The sequence below is a fragment of the Cryptotermes secundus genome, unplaced genomic scaffold, assembly GCF_002891405.2.
Source record: "Cryptotermes secundus unplaced genomic scaffold, Csec_1.0 scaffold407, whole genome shotgun sequence".
In the NCBI taxonomy this organism is placed as follows: domain Eukaryota; kingdom Metazoa; phylum Arthropoda; class Insecta; order Blattodea; family Kalotermitidae; genus Cryptotermes; species Cryptotermes secundus.
In genome coordinates, this window is record NW_019741981.1 from 568840 (window position 1) to 589257 (window position 20418).

Genomic DNA, 20418 nt, shown 5'->3' on the forward strand with positions numbered 1-20418 from the left:
GTATAAGTAAAGTTCACGTAAAGTGTATTAATAAATTCAGTTGTATTTAGTATGCTGGAAGGGATTAAATGACCATTAAGTGCAACGGTCTAAAGAGGTGTGTGTGTGATTGAAGCAGAAAGGTTCTTCCTGCCCTGTCCGAGCCAGACCCGTATAAGACCCGGGATAGGAACTCAGCTCTACTGATTACTGAACAGAACCCAGTTACTCCCGTCTTTACCTGCTCTCGCGTAACAGCTCCAGCAACCACAATTCTCCCTTTCCATTTAAATTCTCTACATCTACAAGAAGAGGGAGGACGCTGATAAGTGGAGCACAACGTAGGATCAAGGAGGACGGCAACAGCGTGGCGCACAACGTAAAAGGGCCCAAGGAAGTGAGCGGTTACAATACGAAGTTAACTTCATGGAGCTGGGCCCTTCTTGAGAAGCCAGTAGTTGTGTAGTTATTCCACAATTTCCCAAAATGTTAAGGAAGCCGAAGGTTAATTACCATGTTCATAAGAGCCCTCCACTGGTCCTTACTTGAGCCAGATCAATTCAGTCCATACCACCCCATCCTCACTCACTAATATCCATTTTAATATTATATGATGTAAGCCTCCTGGTATGTTCTTCTACCATTCTGGACTTTGTTTCACTGTGTCAAATGAAGCAATGCACCACAAAATATGGGAAGCAGAGGTATAACTCCATGCATTATTGACCTTGGCATTGCATGAAGGTGGGTGCTCAGCTTCACACCCCAGACACTTTCCCTCTGGGGAAAAATGGCCCAGTAAGCATGGGATAACAGGCTCACAGGAGGGCTCCAGAGCTGGTCTGGATATGGTGATGACAGAAAAAACAACTGCCCACATCCCGAAATGGATCCTGCTTCCCTACTTGTGAATCTCATGATCTGGTCAGAATACTGGGCCATGCCAGCTCTCCTGTACTAAGCTTACCGATTTCATTCAATATCAATTCAGATCTTTTGCAATAAAAATGGACGAACAGGGATGGTTACCTTCTTCCTGAACAATTTAAGCAATGCAATTTCATACTTTTCAAAGAAAACCAAGCTTCATGATCACACTGGATGGAGAGATTGTCAATGGTATTTTGTTCATACAATTTCACAAAAATCTGTCAATAGGTATCTATAATATTGGTGAAAAACTAAAAACTACGATGGACAGACATACACACCATTCGTTTATAGAATTCTGAAGAGGGAACAGTTTTCCTTCAAAATTCTAATTAAAAAGAGGAGTAAGAATTGACATTCTGTAACGGGGAAACATCACTGTGTGTGAATGTGTAAAAGGAGACAAGAGGTGGAGGAGGGGAGTCATCAGGAACCCAGAAAAGGACAATGCAGTTTAATCACAGGGCCTACAAAAAATCTTTGTTAGTTTAATTTATCTTAATGAACCTCTCCTTCGATGTTTCTAAGTTCAATTCTAAACATGGTATTATGTTGCTAATTCTTAATGGCTGCAACAAAATGGATTTAGCATTTGGCTGTTTTCAATTAAATTATCCAAGTCCATTTGTAAGCTACAACAATCACATTTAAAGGCATTTCTATCAGGACTTTTTAATTTTCTTAACGACATCTTCCAGATGTATAACAATTCCACATTAAGGGGAAAAATTAGAATTCGTTTACTATTTCTGTGCTAAATCAACAACAAAATGAAATTTTACATATAAAACTGCACAAATACTGAAAGAAGGTGGGCAATCAAATGAATGGGAAATCGAAGAACTAAACGTTCTATATTTCTATAATCAGAAATTATCTTCAAACTAGCAAAATTTTATACCATAAAAATATGATACATTTTATTTCCTCTACGTGCACTACAAGCACACCCAAAACATCATCATGAATATCTAGAACAATTTTATGATCACACAATACACAACAGAACACCTCTGAAGATGCATATGATTCATTCAGGAGTCAAGAAGCCAAATTCAGACAACTATCTAATTTGGTATGATCTGATGTGCTCTCTTAGTATAAAAGGTGAAAACTGAACTCCAATGGAGGGCAAATACTTTCCAAATCCATACTATGGAAACTTCATTGTCCCTGATGTTAATTTATACCTGATATAAATCTATTCTTGTGAAACTAATTACACTGCAGACATCAGATACACACTCAGAAATTATTTTACCTTGCATTCTGTCAAAAAAGTCACCAATTTGAAAACTGCTTCAAGTAAAGGTTGTAGACCCTTGTTAGATCTATATATTTCACATCATGCACCACTCTTCTATACAATGGAGAGAGAAAAGGTAAGTCTGTTTGGGTTTCATGTAAAGGAGGGGTTAAACTAAAACAATATGAAATAAAATTAATTTCATGACACTTTTTGGCACAGACCCCAACACACCTTATCAATCTGTTTGGTAGCTTCAGAGTTGAAATTTGCATGCTGGGAGGCAGGCAGGAAGACAGGCAGAATGTCCTATACACTGAGACTCATGCATTTTGTCTAATGAATGCATAATAATACAGTTACAGTATTTATTTGTTGTTTACTTAACAAAGTTGTCAGTAGCTCAGAGAAAATTCCATCAAATGAATTCATGGAAGTGAAGAATGAATAAGAAAGGATGTGGAAGGAAATGAAATCAAAATTTGATTCTAGAGGATATTAAGAAAGCTAGAAGGGAAAAGACCACTAGGAAGACCAACATATACATGGGTAAGAGATAGGATGGGGTGGCATGTACTGGTTTGATCTAGCTCAGGGTCGGGACCAGTGGAGGGCTCTTGTGAACACGGCAATGAATCTTCAGGTTCCATAAAATGTTGGGAATTCTTGAGTAGGTGCACGACTGGCGCCTTCTCAAGAAGGGCTCATCTCCATGAAATTAGTTAGTTAGTTACTTAGTAGAAGGAAGTGTTCATGGATTAATTTAGGGTACTACCCCAGCAAGTGCCCCGATAGATGGAGGAAAACCATGAGAAACCTCAGAACTGTCTGTATGACACCCAAAATATGAACTGGGCACATCCTAAATACAGGTCAGACATATCACCACTTCAGCCAACTTGCTCCGTCACAACAATATGAGAAACAAAACTCATGCTGATCACCACTATCATTCCCAGTAATGTGTGTAAGCTTTGCTGCTATGCATGTAACAAGGCTAGGGCTTTCCACCTTTTCAGTTGTCATCCTAAGCACCTTTATTTGTTGACACTTTGCATGTCTTAGGGGGAGCCCTTCTGAAGTTCTTCCAAATATCTTCTCTAAAGGTGTGTTAAATCATTTTGTGTCATTTACTATGATAAATTTCCTTCAATTCCTGTTTTAAATGAGGGTAAAATGCTCTCTACTTCACATTCATAGATTCATTATTTTAACAGACTTCTTAGTAATAAAGTGGTAACTATAGTGATCTGTTTATGCATTTGCAGCATGTGCCACAGCTCTAAATTATGGTGTTCATGTAAGACACGCAAAACGAAAATGACACTACACTCAGAACAGGTGAATAAGCATTGCACACTTTTATGTCAAAGGATGTCTGGGCGTTCCCCTAACCCGGCATTAGTAAGATGGGGTTTCACAGGCCCCAACGATTTTAATTTGACTATAACTTCTTAAGAACGTGGGGCAGTGAGTCCTGCCTGTGTAGCTTCCCCTCCCATAACCCACTACTCGACACCATTGACAGACTATTGCGTGTTGGTAAATTTAGTGTGCAGACATGTAAAGTGTGCTGGGGTCCACCAGACCCCACCTTACCAAAAGTGTGACTATATTTACTTCCGAAACTTTGGTTGTTTTCAAGTATATTCTACTAAAATATTATCGTTACTGCTGTCTTCTATATTTCTACATACCAACTATAAGCAAATATGGTTTTGTAAATACTTAGAGGGTATTTTGAGAATAATACCTTTTTTTTAACAGATGAGTTACAAGCAGGAAGAATGTTATGTCAACTTATAGATGATACTTTGACAGACAAGTGGAGTAAAAACAAGTTAGATTCTCAAATAAGAACTGAAGCACATAACATAGTTAGCCAAGCCCCTGGTGTTCTGGGCAATGCAAAAAGATACATAATCAATTTTAGATTGGTGGGAGATATATTTTTTCCTGATGACATAACAGACCTAATTTTGAGGAATACGAATGAGGAAATAGAAAGAGAGCAAGTAAATTACACCAAAAATAATAGTGTCCAAGAGACTGACATGAGTAAAGTAAAGTCTATGTTTGAACTTTTATATTTAGCTTGTTTTTATATGCCTAGTCACCAGAATCTGGATGATCTATGGACCATGGACGGTACTGGTGTTAAATCATTTAGAAGCACATCACGTGTTCGTTTCCATTTTCTTCTTAGATGTATGCAATTTGATGACTTAAGTACTAGAAGTGAACGAAGATCTTACGACAAATGGGCTCCAATCAGAGAAATTTTTGATAAATTCGACGTTGTGAGTCTGTATATTCTTTAGGAGAAAACGTAACGATTGATGAAAAGTTAGAAGCGTTTCGTGGCCAATGCAGTTTCCGGAAGTACATTTCAAGCAAACCGGCAAAGAATGGCCTGAAAGTATTTGCTTCGGTTGATGCCAAGTCCTTTTATACTTCTAAATTGGAAGTTTGCGTTAGCGCACAATCTGAAGGCGCATACAAAGATTCAAGCCCCCCTTTGAAGTTGTTACAAGGATGATTGCATCTATATCTGGACGTCACAATGTGACTCTAGATAATTGGTTCAAAAGTTACCCATTGGCTAAATCCTTGTAAGAAGATTATAGGCTAACTATGGTGTGAACAATCAAGAAAAATAAAAGAGAACTGTCACCTGAGTTCATGAATACCAAGCGAAGACTACCATTTTAGGTTTCCAACCCAGTATCACCACAGTTTCAATTGTGCCAAAAAAATATGATTATTTCCACATTACATTATGATGATAATGTAGATGAGAGAACATCTAAGCTGGAAATAATTCTGTTTTACAACCAAACAAAGGGTGGGGTTGATGTAGTCAACGGAATGTCTGGGGTCTCTGGGACAGCACCTTACCACATGTGCTACATTTTCCCACCTCACCAGCACCAGGTTAAACAATAAGCATTCTAGGTAGGCCTAAATCTAGATTACTCATTCAGGGGAGAATACATTCATTATCAGCACTGAAAGGCATCATTCTTTTTTACTCAGAACACATCCTTACAAGCATATGCTCTAGCTATGTACATTAGTGTGCACAGTACTGAATAATATCAAACAATCGATTCCCTTGCCGACGGATTAGAAGCATCTTGCTAACCTTATCATGATCAAATATGACCAATGCTTAGAGTAAGGCAGGTAAATCTGGGAAAGAACCTCAAATGAGGCATTGGCTACTTCCTTTCACATTCCTTCCAATTTATTATGAATAATCATCAGACCATTCAACGACATACAGTCTGAGCTCCTGACAGCATTATTAAACAAACCATAACAATGAATAAGTATTTACTGTATGCCTTATTCAGGTTTCATGAAACAGCCTGGCAATTCTTGCATAAAATGTGGGCTGGGCTTGTCGTAAGTGGTTTGATTACTGGAAATTAAAAATAATGTAACATAAAATTAATGCAAGGTCTGTAGAATGGCACACTATAAAGCAGACCAAAATATAAACCAGCCCTATTACACTGCCTCAGTAAATCATTTCTCCACTATGAAATGTCAGAGAATTTAAGGCATGGGATATAACACCACATTAAAGACATACTATAAGTCATTAGTTGAGTTTAGGGAAACATCTTTGTAACAGTGCAATGTGATTTTCTGTGCAATTCATATAGGGCCACCAAACATAAAGCCTAGAAGCATAGGCCAGCATCAGGTGGTGTAACATTTTGACTGAGAAAAACAAAAAATTCAGTTGATCCTGAAATAAGGCACACTTGGAAAACCTGCTGCAGAATACTTCACTGCTGCCTTTGTAATATGAATAGTTTAGAAGTTCTATGACAAAAACAACAAGCCTTTCCAGGTACAGCCATTACAGCCAATTATCCCAACAACAGCCATGCACACTGAATTCCACAGAGGTGCTGTTTTCTTTTGGGCTATATCATATTGCATCATACAATCTATAAAAGTGGTCTAAGATGAAAATTACTGCAAGACTGACAGTCCTTATATGACCAGAAAAACGAATCCCTAAACGGTCCAGAACACAGTTTTACTGCATTAGGCATACATGCTGCACGGAAAGAAGTTTGTAGCACACTAGGGGTATATAGATAAGAGCAACAATATACTGTCAAAACATAATGAAGAAACGACAGGAAGCTAAACCTTTCAAAACAACATGCTTCAGCACTATCACCATCACCACCAGCAACCCTACCAGCACCACTGTCAACTGTACTGCTCTTAGCAAGGAGCAAATGTCCAATGGATCGAAGAAGGTGTGGTTCCAGGTTCAATCAACAACAGCCCCTCTGATCTATTAATCTAGCCAATTTTCCAAGACATACTCAACAAGTGAAGAAGTGTATGTGTGACAGGGACTGTTCGTGCAAATCTGCTTCGTCACGTCAGTCAGTCAAGTTATCAACAGGAACAGGCTCCACCCTACCAAAATTCATGTTAACTGTTTGCTAACAACGCTACCTGGTGGAGCTAATCTTCCGGGCGCAGGACCTGGTTCCTGTGCGAGGCCTCTGTGTCGCCCCCCGCCGCCCCCAGCTATCAACAGCTGCGGGATCAACTCACCGGCCCCTAGCCCAGCCAGGGTGGCATCCAGGCCTGGGTCACCCGTAGGCAGATTTGGATTTGTGTAGTCACGGCTCTTGTCGTTGTTGTACTTCACATTCAGGCTGGTCAACTTTGAGTACTCAATGCGCAGTGTGCAACATGAATTGTAAATGTTCTGTCCATCCAGTGACTGGAACAAACATTAAGCAAATATCATCAGTTCCTTTAGGCTGTATGTATTCAAAGTGTAGTATGACAACAATGATGAAACCACAGTGACTGAACTGACGAGGTTTCCAAATAGGGAACTGCATATTTAGTCCAGCTCACTCAAAAACTGACACATGCTTTCTGCAAACTGAATGGTATTTGCTGAAAAGAGAGTTTCCTATTTTACTTCGCTACCAGCTGCACTGGTCATATAACACTGCATGGGCAAGTAAATTCTGAAGGATGTGAAAGTGGTTCTCTATCAGCACTTTCCTCTACTACTTAGCTCATATTTCTCCCCAGTACCTACCTCCTGGTCCTTAGGCTACACCAACTATATCTGACATACATGTCCTTAAAAGAAATACCCTGGCAGCCATCAGACACTAAAAAGGAAATGAGGGTGCTACCCTGGTCCAATGACAGCCCTGATCTTAGGCCAGCTGGATCAAGTACACATTCATTCCCCTTTTCTGCAAGATCCATTACTTCCTAACAATGATGCCAAGGTCTCCCTTCAAGTTGGCAACAAAAGCATTTCATTCCCGCACACTTCTCTTACCTTCCTGCGAGTGTTACAAATTCCACGCATCCCATTCCCTTTCATGTGATCGCCTTAATAATATTCTGTGAAGTGCATAAATTACAAAGCTGCCCATTATTTGTTTTCTCCGTCACTTCCTCTCTCTTGGGTCGATTAGACTCCTCAGCACTTTGTGCCCACACACGCTCAAATTATGTTCCTTCCACAGCGGCCTCCGTAGTCTAGAGGTAACGTTCCCACCTCATGACTCGTAGTATGCGGGTTCAAATACCCGGTGGAGGTCGTCGAATTTTTAAGGGCGGAAAAATTCAGGGAATAAGTCCTCCGGGAGGGACTTTAAGCCGTGGGTCCCGTGTCATAGCTTTACAGCACGTAAAAGAACCTCATATCTCCAAAGGAGGTCACTGAGCCAAATTAACGGACGTTTCCCGTCCAACAGCAGTCTCTAATACCTCTGGTAGATCGGGGAAGCATTATAGATACCTCTCAGCTAGTAGAGCCGGTCTCGCTGGCTAGGCGGGACTGATGTTAAGCACCAGTACCGGTAGGATATAGAGACTGGTAGAAATCATAAGAGGGAAGCACAATGGACCAATACAGGTCTCAGTGCATGCGGAAACCCACCCTCTCCAATAACTAACTAACTATGTTCCTTCCACAGGTTGACAAATTCGAGTTTCACATCAGCATAAAACATGCTTCAAATTTAATCTCCTCTTAACCTCCTTCTATGTTACTGTCACTCGACAATGTATGAGTATATATTGTTTCATGCCTTAAGGATTTATTATCTCTTTAAAATTACGACCTTGTCCTACACGGTTGCGATAAGACATGCACACAGACCAGTACCCCACTAGCATTTGATATCTAGTTTGTGCATTTCCTGATGGTACTTATTTACCCAACATCATCATCCACACAGGCCAGAAGCTGAATGTTTTCCATTCAATTTGCATACCTCCTGTTCTGGCAAAGTTAGACAGTTTTTAACAGATAAGGCCTGTCAGACCATTCTGAACAGAAAATGGTTCAAACAAATATTTATTTAGAGTTTGTGCTTCCTTGAAATCTATATCTTATAACTGATCTAATGTTCTCCATTACCCCTTTTCCTTTCTCCAATTCCTATCAGATGCAGAATATTTGACCAGCATGTTATCTTTCATACTGGGAACCACTCTGATAATCCCAAATAATTTATATGCATGCAGTTGAGCATGAGAGAAAAATTCTGGACATTTAGAAACGACTGCTCATATCACAAATAACACGACAACAGATTCTCTTCACTGCTGTAGCAATGAAAAGTCTGATACGTGTATTCCCTGATATTAGTCAATTTTATTGTCCTTTATGATAAACAGATTCAACCATGAATTCCTTCCACTGCCATGAAAATCTTCCTTTGACAATGGAATCATTATCTTTCCATTTAATTCATTACTGAACTAATTTTCCATCTATTCAAAACATTGTAGGGATTTGCAGAGAGTATGTTTTATAATCATGTCTGCTAGGTCTGATTACAATATGGAGCATACAGAATCAGATTTTAAGGATACTTCAAACCTAAGTCAGGATGCCTTTCTTGAACCGATCAAGACTCACACCTACCCACCCTCAAATATGCACACACTGAGAGTGAATTTTTAGTGTGCACAATAATGGGTTCTTTATTTGAAAAATATCCCACCAAAAAGTAGACAGCACAGGAATATCAGTAGTGTTTCCTGTTTACTGGAAATATTAAACCGCCATAAATCTGTCACCAGTCTCCTCAGAGAGTGATACAAGTGAAGTAAAGGCTAGCGTTCAGATTGGATAGAATGCTGGAAACACTACTTATCTATGTGTGATCTAACCTGGCCAACTTCTGGTATATGATTATAACAAGCTACATTTTATTTGATACTGCCATCTTTCACACCATGAAATCTGGTTGTCATTACAATGGAAACAACTTGAAGCAATAATTTTGTGCAGAATCGTCAGACTCCTACTCATAATAAAAGCACATAACTACTACATTATTTTTCCGTGCACTCTTGACATCTGAGTAACACCAGCATCGGTGTGCTCACCAAATGAATTCAATAACCTCCATCACTGTAACCTTCCCTTTCGCTACTCGAACATCATCATTCTCAGCAGCCTCTTAGCGCGGACTTCTAAATGAAAAGCGGCGACATACAAAAATCTGAGATCGAGTCTTTCTTTACGTAATACTCGGCAGAGAACAAGAAAGAAACGTAGGTACATTCGACGCAAAATATCTGTGAGCCTGGGCTATGTCACAGAAAAAGGAGAGGGTAAGAAGAAGGCTATAAAGGGCAAGGGACAGAACAAGAAAGAAATGAGTTCTTTCCGTATCAGCCATCGTTTGGTGGTGTTCTCCTCCCTCCCAATTCCACGATCTGCTGGCCAGCAGCACCATCTGTATTGTATTGGACAACGAAGCTAAGAGATACTTTGATACATTGGACATAAAAAGCAAACAACGAACACTCGAATATATGAACGTGACTACAGGAAGTCTTGAGTGGACCGCCATATTCCTCTGGGGTGTGATTCACACCAAAGCACTCTGCATCATGCAACAGGCAACTCGCATCTACCGATAACCACAATATCGCTTTTAGAACTGAGTGAATTTCAATGACGCCGTTCACATCGTTCCGACTGTGATATCGTAGCGTTCTCGCCGTGCCATCCCACTTGAATCATCTTGCGTAACCACGTGCGTGGGCACCGCTGCAAATCATGAGTTGGGAAAACAAATAAATTATAATTTTTTCCAAATTTTAGGAAATTACCGATGCCTCTACGGCGATTCCATTCCTGAGTACTTAAGACGGAATGTCTTTTCTAGAAGAATGGGACAGACTTACCGATTTTAATTATTAATATAAAATGAGCCCACCCAAAGGTGGCTAACATCTCTTTTGAGACTTGGCATTTACCGAAAAACGCCATGGGCAATGACCACAACCTGTTCACAAACCATCAGGCATTTTGAGATCCTTAGTATGAATATAAAGGCGACACAACATTGCATACCGCCTGCTGCTTGTCACAAGTTGTTCTGGTGTGTATCCCGCCTAACACCGCCATTCCTTTTTTTCTTTCTTTCTTTCTTTCTTTCTTTCTTCTTTGGCGCTACAGTCCCAACTTGGGCCTTGACCTACCTCCATTAAACTCTCCGTTTCACTTCGGTTTACTAGATCTTAAAGACATTCGATAGGACTCCTTGGGCGGCTGATCAGATCATCGCAAGGCCTCTACCTGCACACACACAAATACTAAATATCCATGCCCTGAGTGGGATTCGAATCCACGACCCCAGCTTCCGAGCGAGCGAAGACAGTGCATGACTTAGACCGCTCGGCTAGCGTGACCGGCACACCGCCATTCTAGGCTACCTAAATCATGCAATGATTACACGCACGTGACAAATATATATATTTTTTTTTTTGCGTAGTAGTAAGTCGAGAAAAAATATAAATCACGGTAAAGGTGTTCATGTAACACCTATGAACCATATACTAAAACGCTGTTTCACCCCATGAAATGAAAAATGAATCACATAATGAGACTTCCATAGCAGTTCCCTGGGTACACAAATTAATCTAAATTGATGCCGTGGGCTGTTATTAAAAAACTGTTGAGTTCAGTTTACATTAAATAAGTTATCCTGGCGAGGACTACACATAAAACAAACTGAAACTTAGAAATGTGAGAACAGCCAACTGTTTGAAACTAGAACTGAAACTGCCGGTCCACTCTTGCGATCAAAACACAAATCATGCGACTTTGACGCATAACTAATTATTTGTTTTCCGTGCAATCGCTTTGTTGTTCAGGTACTATGAAAACCTGCTATATACAGAAAGAGAAGAGAGCGAACATAATTTGGTTTGGATCAAACACTCAACTGTAATTATCATCACCAGCGTGTTACAAGCAGCAGATTAAATATAAAATGAAAGAAGCAACATGGCATGACAACAGGATGCGTATCTTTCGTACACGAGCATAAAGGTCCCATCTGAAAAAGACTATGAAGACCAAGCAGACAAATAATTCTGATGAAGTGTACAGAAAAATAAAGTATGAAAATGCAACTAATAAACACATATCCCGAAGGGGGAGGGGGTTGGTAATAAGGTATATATGAGACAGCAGGAGTCTCAAGCTAATAAACTGAATGGTGAGGTCTTAAGCAACACGAATTGTTTAAGATTTGGGGCTTTCACGGCGGTGACTATGAAGAAAGCAGTCTTCTGGGATTTGGCACCGTGTATATGTGGTGTTAACCGACGTTTCGGAGGAACGTATCGCCCCCATCTTCAGGGTAGAAGAAAAAGTATAAGAATTCTGCAAGCGACAACAGACTGCTTTACCGTTTCTCACGGTGTTGTCGCTTGCAGAATTCTTATACTTTTTCTTCTACCCTGAAGATGGGGGCGATACGTTCCTCCGAAACGTCGGTTAACACCACATATACACGGTGCCAAATCCCAGAAGACTGCTTTCTTCAACACGAATTGTTGGTTAAATGGTTCCGTACCCGCTCGGATACATCCAAAGACAACGAGGAATGACCACTATATCTATTCATAACATGATCACGCGAGTTCGTGTATCAGGGACTTCACGAAATAACTTTCTGCCACTTTCTTTTTTTCTGTGGCGCTACAGCCCCAATTTGGGCCTAGGCCTACCTCCATGAAACTCTCCGTTTCACTTCGGTTTACTAGATCTTACACATTCGGTAGGACTCCTTGGGCGAGTGATCAGCTCGTCGCAAGGCCTCTACCTGTAGACAAACACAGAAAAACGCACACAAACATCCATGCCCTGAGTTGGATTCGAACCCACGATCCCGGCTTCCGAACGAGCGAAGACAGTGCATGCCTTAGACCGCTCGGCTACCGTGACCGGCTTTCTGCCACTTAACCCTATATAAATATTTATATTTAAGTACTTTGTCATAGGATTTTGGTTCATTTGAAACGAAACACTAACAAAACTCCAAGGAACTGTAACCACATACTGGAAATGCAGATTTTATTAATTCTGATGAGAATGATTTTAGTATGAAAGCTAGATCTGTTTGGAAATTAAGCCGACAACAAACAATGCCAGGCGACCATTTGGCGAGGTTTCCAGACGTGAAACACACAGCATATCGTCGTCGTCGTTGTCGTTGTTGTCGACGTCATTAACGGCGATGATTATAACAAGGGTTCCTACTGTTCTTGCTGCAGACGCCTACTTCGAATACCGGGACATTTGTCTCTTCTTCTTGGTTACAATTCCGGGTCTGAAGGACAAGGACAGTTTTCTACCGCGTAAAACGGACGACTTCTGCAATACGTCACAGTGTTACAACTTTACAGTCTGCTTAGACACTAAGTATTACCACACAAGAAACCTGAGATTACGAAAGAATAGAACCTGCCTCGTCACGATGAATTTCAAACAAGGAAGCCGATATTCGAAACAGAGACCTGCCGAGGCTAAAGCATAAATGATATCTCCAATAAACACAAACGTAACGAAATTCAAGAAACACTGTATACAGTGATATATTATGCAGCTAGCCAAAAAAATTAAATCTCCGAGCTCACAATTTATAAGGTAAAAGCCGCCTCCCTATCTTCATGCATATTACTGTGCCTGTCGCGACTTTCAAGTGTCATTTAAAATGCAAAATTTGAAACTCAATATACAGTGAAAAGAAATAAAACTTAAGAAGTCGATGCAAGGTTTAAACTGTTATCCGCTAGATGAAACAACTACAAACGTCACAGATTATTCGAAACAGTTTAGCATCGAGTCAGGAAGATCTCTGGATCGAATCCTGTCAGAGGTCTCTTGAGGCCAATGCCATGACAGAAACTTCAACCGTTTTAGTACTGACAAGAAGACATCTCGTTCGGAAAGTCTATAACGCCATTCTCCTCCGATTCTACTAACTTACGTATTTTGACCAAACAATGCCGGTTAAATTAAACCTCCGCTGTCACATTCAGAAATTATAAACAAACCATTTGCGATTTCCAACAATGGAAACATGTAGCCATATAAAATACAAAAGGAATTCTACAATGAATTCCTTAAAGAAGTTCCGTATGAAAAGGACCGAACACTAAACACGGCAGTATAGAACCAACATCGCTAACAATTCGTGCCTTCGAAGAGGTCCCTACGCTTAGTTCATGTTTCACCAGAACCCCATGACCAACCGACCCTCCCAGATTTCACTATTCCATCGATGCAATATGACATTACCTTTAATTTTTATAATGCAGCCCACGGTAGCCGATCGGTCTAAGGCATGTACTGTCTTCGCTCGCTCGGAAGCCAGGATCGTGGGTTCGAATCTCACACAAGGCACGGATGTTTGGTGTATGTATGAGTTTATTGTGTGTTTGTATTGTCCTGTGTTTATGTAGAGGCCTTGCGACGAGCTGATCCCCTTCCATGGAGTCCTACCGACTGTAAAAATGATCACTGACACAGAAATCAGCCCTATGCTCCAAAGTGGGAGCGAAAGGAAAACAAAAATTATAACCCAGAAGCTAATAATTTTCGTGCCTCCATTTTAAGTGAGTTTAACAATCTATGCTTGCTTCCTTCACTGTTCATTCATTTAATGATGATTTCAGACGCAAAAATTGGTAGGTTTAGCGATTAATGAACTTAAAACGGCGTAGAGTGAAGGGGCTGTGACTTAATTTCGGGTACTATCCCGGGACTTGGCTGGAGGGACCACAGAAATCTGCAGTCAACGTGGTCACCTGCCGGACCGAGATTAATACTAGGGGCCCTCCAAAATTCGAAACAGGACTGGCACCCATTTTATTGAAAGAATACGTCCGTTATGCTCAGTATGCTTGCCTTGGTGGTTACTATATTTAAGTTGGGAATGAAATTGGGCGCTTATTTTTAATTTTTAAAACACCGTCGAAATGGACTGGCTAATCTCTGAGAAGCATTCTCGTTAAGACTGGGATTCGTTAAAATCCATTTGGATGCCGAGTATTCATTCATTCATTCATTCATTCATCAGTAATCTGTCAAGGCGACAGGTCCACAGTCTCTTCCAAAACAGTTCCTCCACTTGATGCGATCTAGAGCTTTCTCCTTCATATGAGAATATCCTCTTCTGCCCCCAAGGTCATCCAGCATCTTCTTACGTCTTCTTCCTCGTCTTCTGGTCACTTCTATCCGCCCCTCTATCTTTCCTTCAATAACTTCTTTTAGAAGGCAGTTACCGCGTAAGATATGACCAATCCAATTAGCCTTCCGTTTTCTTATTTCGTGTAGGATATTCCTCTGCTCACTGACTCTAAATAACACCTCTTCATCTCTCACATAATCGGTCCAACTGTTCTTCTCCATCCTCTCCATCCATTCGAGTATATACTGAATATTAACCAAATACGAAACGAGTCAGAATCAGTTCAAGAGAATTTACCAGGTATTGGGAATTACAGCTCTTTCTCATTTCCTTCTTTCCGACAGCCATTTCCCTTCACGGCAATATTCGTATCACTGGGTTTATTTACTGCCCTGGTTTAGTGTCACCGCAAACTAGCACTCGGGATACAATTACAGTCCCATTAACAGCCATGTAGTCTACTTGCGAGCTATTCAATATATGTTCGTCTGGGTCAGCGTGGCTCGGATGTTGGCTCATATTATGGAACTGCCCAGTTCGAATCTCGGCCAACAGATCGATTGTCCCGACTCTGTTCAGTTCTTTCCACGTCTGGCAAACACTCAACCAGGGAAACTTCGCCATACGATCTTCGCAACCAACAGATATACAGACCATCGCAGTACTTGGGTAAATGCAATATTCAGGTACATAATTTTACTGCAACACAGCAAAATGTTACTTGTGACAAAAGAGATTTCCAGTTTCGGTTATTTCTGGGCCTAAATGATATATTAAAATTTCAATACCGTGCTCTGTCACTCTCCTTTCTTCTAAGAGCGCGGTCCGGGCAGCAACGACAAATTACACAATTTTTCCGGAAGTCTGTACGAATTCGACACGTCAACACCGGAGCAGTCCACATCATTCTGTCTACTCACATTACGTAACGTAATGTCTACCTACACCTTAATTCACGTAAGAGATGAACAGGTATTGGCTGGTTCCTGCTATATGAAACGACGCTTTCCCAACATCACTGGTTATATAACATCGAAGAAACAGGCAAAGGTAAAACGTAAAGCTATCCCTTTAACAGACGTGAAGGCCCACAGGGTTGTGAGACGTCGAGGCTCCCACACTTTCTCTAGATAATCGGCTCACATGTGACGGTAAGGTTGTTGAGCCTTACGCGCCGGCCGCCCTTTATCCCCCAGGAAGATCACTGGTACTCATTTCTGTTAGAGGCTGAGTCAACCCCAAGACAATAGTGCGGCTGGAGGGATTAGGTAAATTGAAAAATAGCCCACCTCATCGGGACACGAGCCCGCGACCTTCCAGCTTGTAGCATAGTGCCTCAACAAACTACACTACCGGGTGCCCTAGAAGAAATAGGCATCTGATTAAGTTACTAGCAAAAATGACCGGCAATGCATGGGAGTAACCCTCACGCATAAGGTACATTTTTTTTATTGCTAGTGGGGTGGGACTAAGTCCCTTGTACTGAGGCCACTTCTGGCCTATTGTACCAGCCCCAGATGATAGGTGAGGGTGATTGTGGAGCAATTGGTGGAATGAAGACTGGCAGGGGAAACCGAAGTACTCGGAGAAAACCTGCCCCAGCGCCACTTTGTCCACCACAAATCCCACTTCACCAGACCCCGGGATCGAACCCGGGCAGCCGCGGTGGGAAGCCAGCGAATAAGGTACATTAATAACAGATGTAGATGCATTCACACTGGCTAGTAATGGCGGAAGATAGGCTGGTCCCTAACCCGTATGCTAGCAAAAGCAGAAGATAGTCTGGGCTTTCCCACATATCCTAGCAGCGGCCCTGCTGTTGTCACGAATCCAACGCCTTTCTTACTGAGAAAGAAATGGGGAAGTGATTTGTCTTGGACTCAAACTCATTCATGTGTCTGATACGTCGCTAGGAAAGTCCTCTACCATCACGTCACACTTCGTCGAAACAGGGGCAACTGTGTTGAAATGTATAAAGAGCAAACAAACATATTCTTCTCGATACAGATCCGAGATGAAGAGCGTGCAAGAAGACGATTATAATGTCCTTAACGGTAGCAGCTCACTGTGTACCTGGTAGCACAGAGGGGGACCACGAAAACATTATGCAGGGGCAGCCAGTTGCTTATTACGGCTGAAATTTCAACCCAGTACAAAGTAGGTTAAGAATTATACCGTAATGCTCGGAAACACCGCCGATTCGACACAATAAAGTATTTCCTTCTATATTTTCAACACAGGGTTTGACATCAATTTCAATTTCAAAGTTTAAATTGAACTCAACTTCACGTTCGTGGTTAACGTTTTTAGGTAGAGTTGGTTCTCTTTTCAGTTGAATAACTTTTAAACTTGAATATCACTGTCTTCTGGGTGTGACAGGTAAAAGTTCACTGATATTTCGGAGGAACCCGCTGCCTCCATCTTCAGTACAAAGAGGCAGTTCGTTCCTTACGTAACCTTTCGCCGGATTACGCGACTATGGTGTCACATGCCGAAAGTCAGTAACCTTTACAGTGGCCAAGGGAACTTCAAATCTCAGAAGCTTTCAACGTGATCGAAACTGCATTAACAGGGCCGGCAGTACTGGAGCTGATGAAGACTTTTCTCAGAAACCTTTTACTACACAGAATCACAACACATCTACGCTGCTGACACAAACGTTAGTCTTGATATAAAAGAATTTATCGCACTAAGTTTTGTCACACAAACATTTCATTCCAGTCGTTAAACAGATTTAACGAGCGTATTCAACAGCGCGGGTTACACAGCGTTGAAGAGTATGATAATTGTAACAATAAATTGAGTAGGAAGTGGATGGAAGCGGTTGCTGAGTATCTCAAGGTAATACGGAGAACTCGTCCGAAGGGGCTGAGACAAACGACAATAAACCTTACAAGGCAGACCGAGATTCTAACCTAGCATGTCTCAGCACAGAGCAGGGGTGTTAAAAGGCTAAAACACGATGATAGTTTGTTTCAGACATTCCAAAGGGAATGTGGATCGAACGGTCAGGCTCTGTACGCCTATCCACACATTAAACTATCACGTTAAGTGTAACACAGAAGTTCAGAAAATGGCTACAAAATTGCCTAGAAGACAAAGAAATGGAAAATCAGGCATGCTATTCTATATTATCACCGGAAGGTGTGTTAAAATCGTACATACTACTTGGATACAGATGGCTGAAACAGCAAAATATACGTAATTGACAGGTCCTCTTCATTTCTCCGCGTAATCTAGAGGGCAAATGAGACATGTCTCAAGGGTAGCCATGATCCTGGAGGACAAGAAACAGGCGTAAGGGCATATGTACTGGCACGACTCACCTTCCATCTCATCCATCCACAGACACGTAAAACGCTCGGTGGAAGGTCTGAATGGTGGACAGGGAAGAAATTCCCAGAAGTCTGAGGGAAAGTTGCTGTTGGCGGTACTGGGCGGGCACAGAGAATTATTCTTCAGTTCCTGGACCACGGGACACGATGAACACATATTACGGCACCTGAAGGAGGTAATTAGAGGGGAAGCGAACACTGAACCTTATTTTCTTCCTATCTGGAAATAAACAAGATGTGTATCGCTCTGGCAGGTCGGGTGGAAGCTTAGTGGGTTTGTCCGGTCGGGTTTATTTCTTGTTGTGCGTCATTTAAGTTAAAATAATGGTTACTAGTTTAACCCTTCACACAGCAATGATTTGCGTACGGTAAAACTCCACTTTCGCCAAACTTCGAAATCAGAACAGAACACTGAGATACGAGATATTATTTGGTAAACCAAAGCTCTGGAGGGCGGTCGATCAGAATTAGACTGTTAGTTGGATTTGAATTTCTCACGGATGTGACTTTGAAACGCGCTGTCTTCTGCGATGTAGCGTCTTGCAGCCTGGTGGGAGTTTACCGAACTAAACGGCATCACATACTACAAATTCGCAAGCCAATCGAGAATCTCAATCGCAGACAACTGATGGCTTCTGAACCCATTACCGTGTTCACAAGAGCACGCCAACGGGCCTTATCCTGAACCAAATTAATCCAGTCCACACCATCCCATTCTATTTCTGTATGATCCATTTTTGACACTGTTCTCGAACCTACGTCTAGGTCTTCCCAGTGGTCTCTTTCCTACTGTCTTTCCCACCAATGCCATGTACACATTTCTCTTCTCTCCCATGCATTTTAAATAAACTGCACTAAAATAATTAAAACATTTACTTATTAAAATAACTTTACGAATATACTGTAACATTTCTGATGAACACATTGCCAAGCAACGGCTATGTAAACAACCTCAACAAGAGGGAGACTGTTTTCTATGTGATCCGCGCCGCGACTTCTGCTATGCAACGACGAGGTAAATATGCCTCCGTAACAAAAGAGGCTGTGTTTCCTGCGGGATCCGTGTCAAGGAGAACTGACGCTACAGGAGTCAGTTGAGGGTTCACTTGTGGAACGTTAACCAGCGAGCAATGGAAGCAGAACACTCTCCAGTGGCAGGATACGACTAGTGTGTGTATAACAGTGAACCGTATCTGTCCATCAGCGATTGAGCTGTAGTAAATGTGATTATGAGATTGTAATCAAAATCATCCGAATTAGAATCCGTCGTTTCGTCGCGAGTACCACGCTACACGTGACAATATGGTCACTGACCATGAAAGGAAACAACTACTGAAAGCGCCTGTCAATTGTACTGAAGTAAAGGAGTTCATGACAGCGTTACAAACAGATCCAATATTCTGTCTCTAACAGAAAATGCAGACTACTGTGCACTGAAATACTGAAACCTTTACTGACTGACTATGAATGCAGATTCCCACTGACAAACGTTCTATGTCTACCGCCGTGCCGTCACGGTGATCGCTTGATGCACCAAGAAACGAAACAATGGCAGATATAAATCAGTTCTGTTCTGTAAAAATCGTGAATATCCGCTAACAGCCTGACAAAGAATAGGGGCAGCTGGCTTAAAGGATTTTATACAGCTTAAGAGATAATAAAATAATCAGGTATCAACAGCTATATGAAACGTTACACAGGACACTAAAATTTTAAAACGGTCGTGGCAACTCCCGCGCCTTTGTATGGAAGTGAAACTTTGGATGAGTAGAACAAAAACGTTAGCAAAAATCAAGCGGCAGAAATTAGATGTTTAAGGGCTCGATGAATATACAATTAAGAGAATTAAAAATTACGATCTACAGAAGGAATTGATACTTATTCGGTAACTGGAAGAATATATGAGACAGAAACCACCTTAAATAGCATTTGCTAACAGACTAGTGGCACAGTGGTCTACGGCATGAACTGTCTTCGCCCGCTCAAACATTGTGGTCGTGGGTTCCAATCCCACTCGTGATATGGATGTTTGTCTGTATTTATTCTATATTTGTGCTATGCTGTGTAGGCAGCGACCTTGTGGTTGGCTCATCGCCACCCAAGGAGTCTTACCGACTGTCTATATGATTTTTAATGGCTCCTTGGAGTGATCGGCCCGTCGCAAGGCCTCTACCTAAACACAGAATAAACGCATACACACAAACATCCATGCCTTGAATGGGATTCTAACCCATGATCCCAGCGTCCGAGCGAGCGAAGACAGTTCATGCCTTAGACTGCTCGGCCACTGTGACCGGCCGTCTATATGATTACGAAACTGTAAGACAGAGGCCAAGGTTCAACACGGACTGTAGCGCTAAGATTAAAATTATTATTACTATTGTCCCTCTACTAGATGTGCAGCAGCTGCTAA

General features: G+C 41.4%; 1 protein-coding gene across 6 annotated transcripts in view; it reads right to left on the bottom strand.

Annotated features, from left to right (window-relative positions):
• The window catches only part of LOC111872920 (polypyrimidine tract-binding protein 1), a 670096-nt gene that overhangs the window by 47379 nt on the left and 602299 nt on the right, over positions 1-20418 (bottom strand). For 5 of the 6 annotated variants that reach the window (XM_023867205.2, XM_023867206.2, XM_033754885.1 and 2 more), the window contains one exon: positions 6644-6917. In XM_023867205.2, the coding sequence (XP_023722973.1) occupies positions 6644-6917 (274 nt within the window). The remainder of the gene's footprint in view (positions 1-6643; positions 6918-20418) is intronic. The other variant, XM_033754886.1, reaches the window with a different exon arrangement.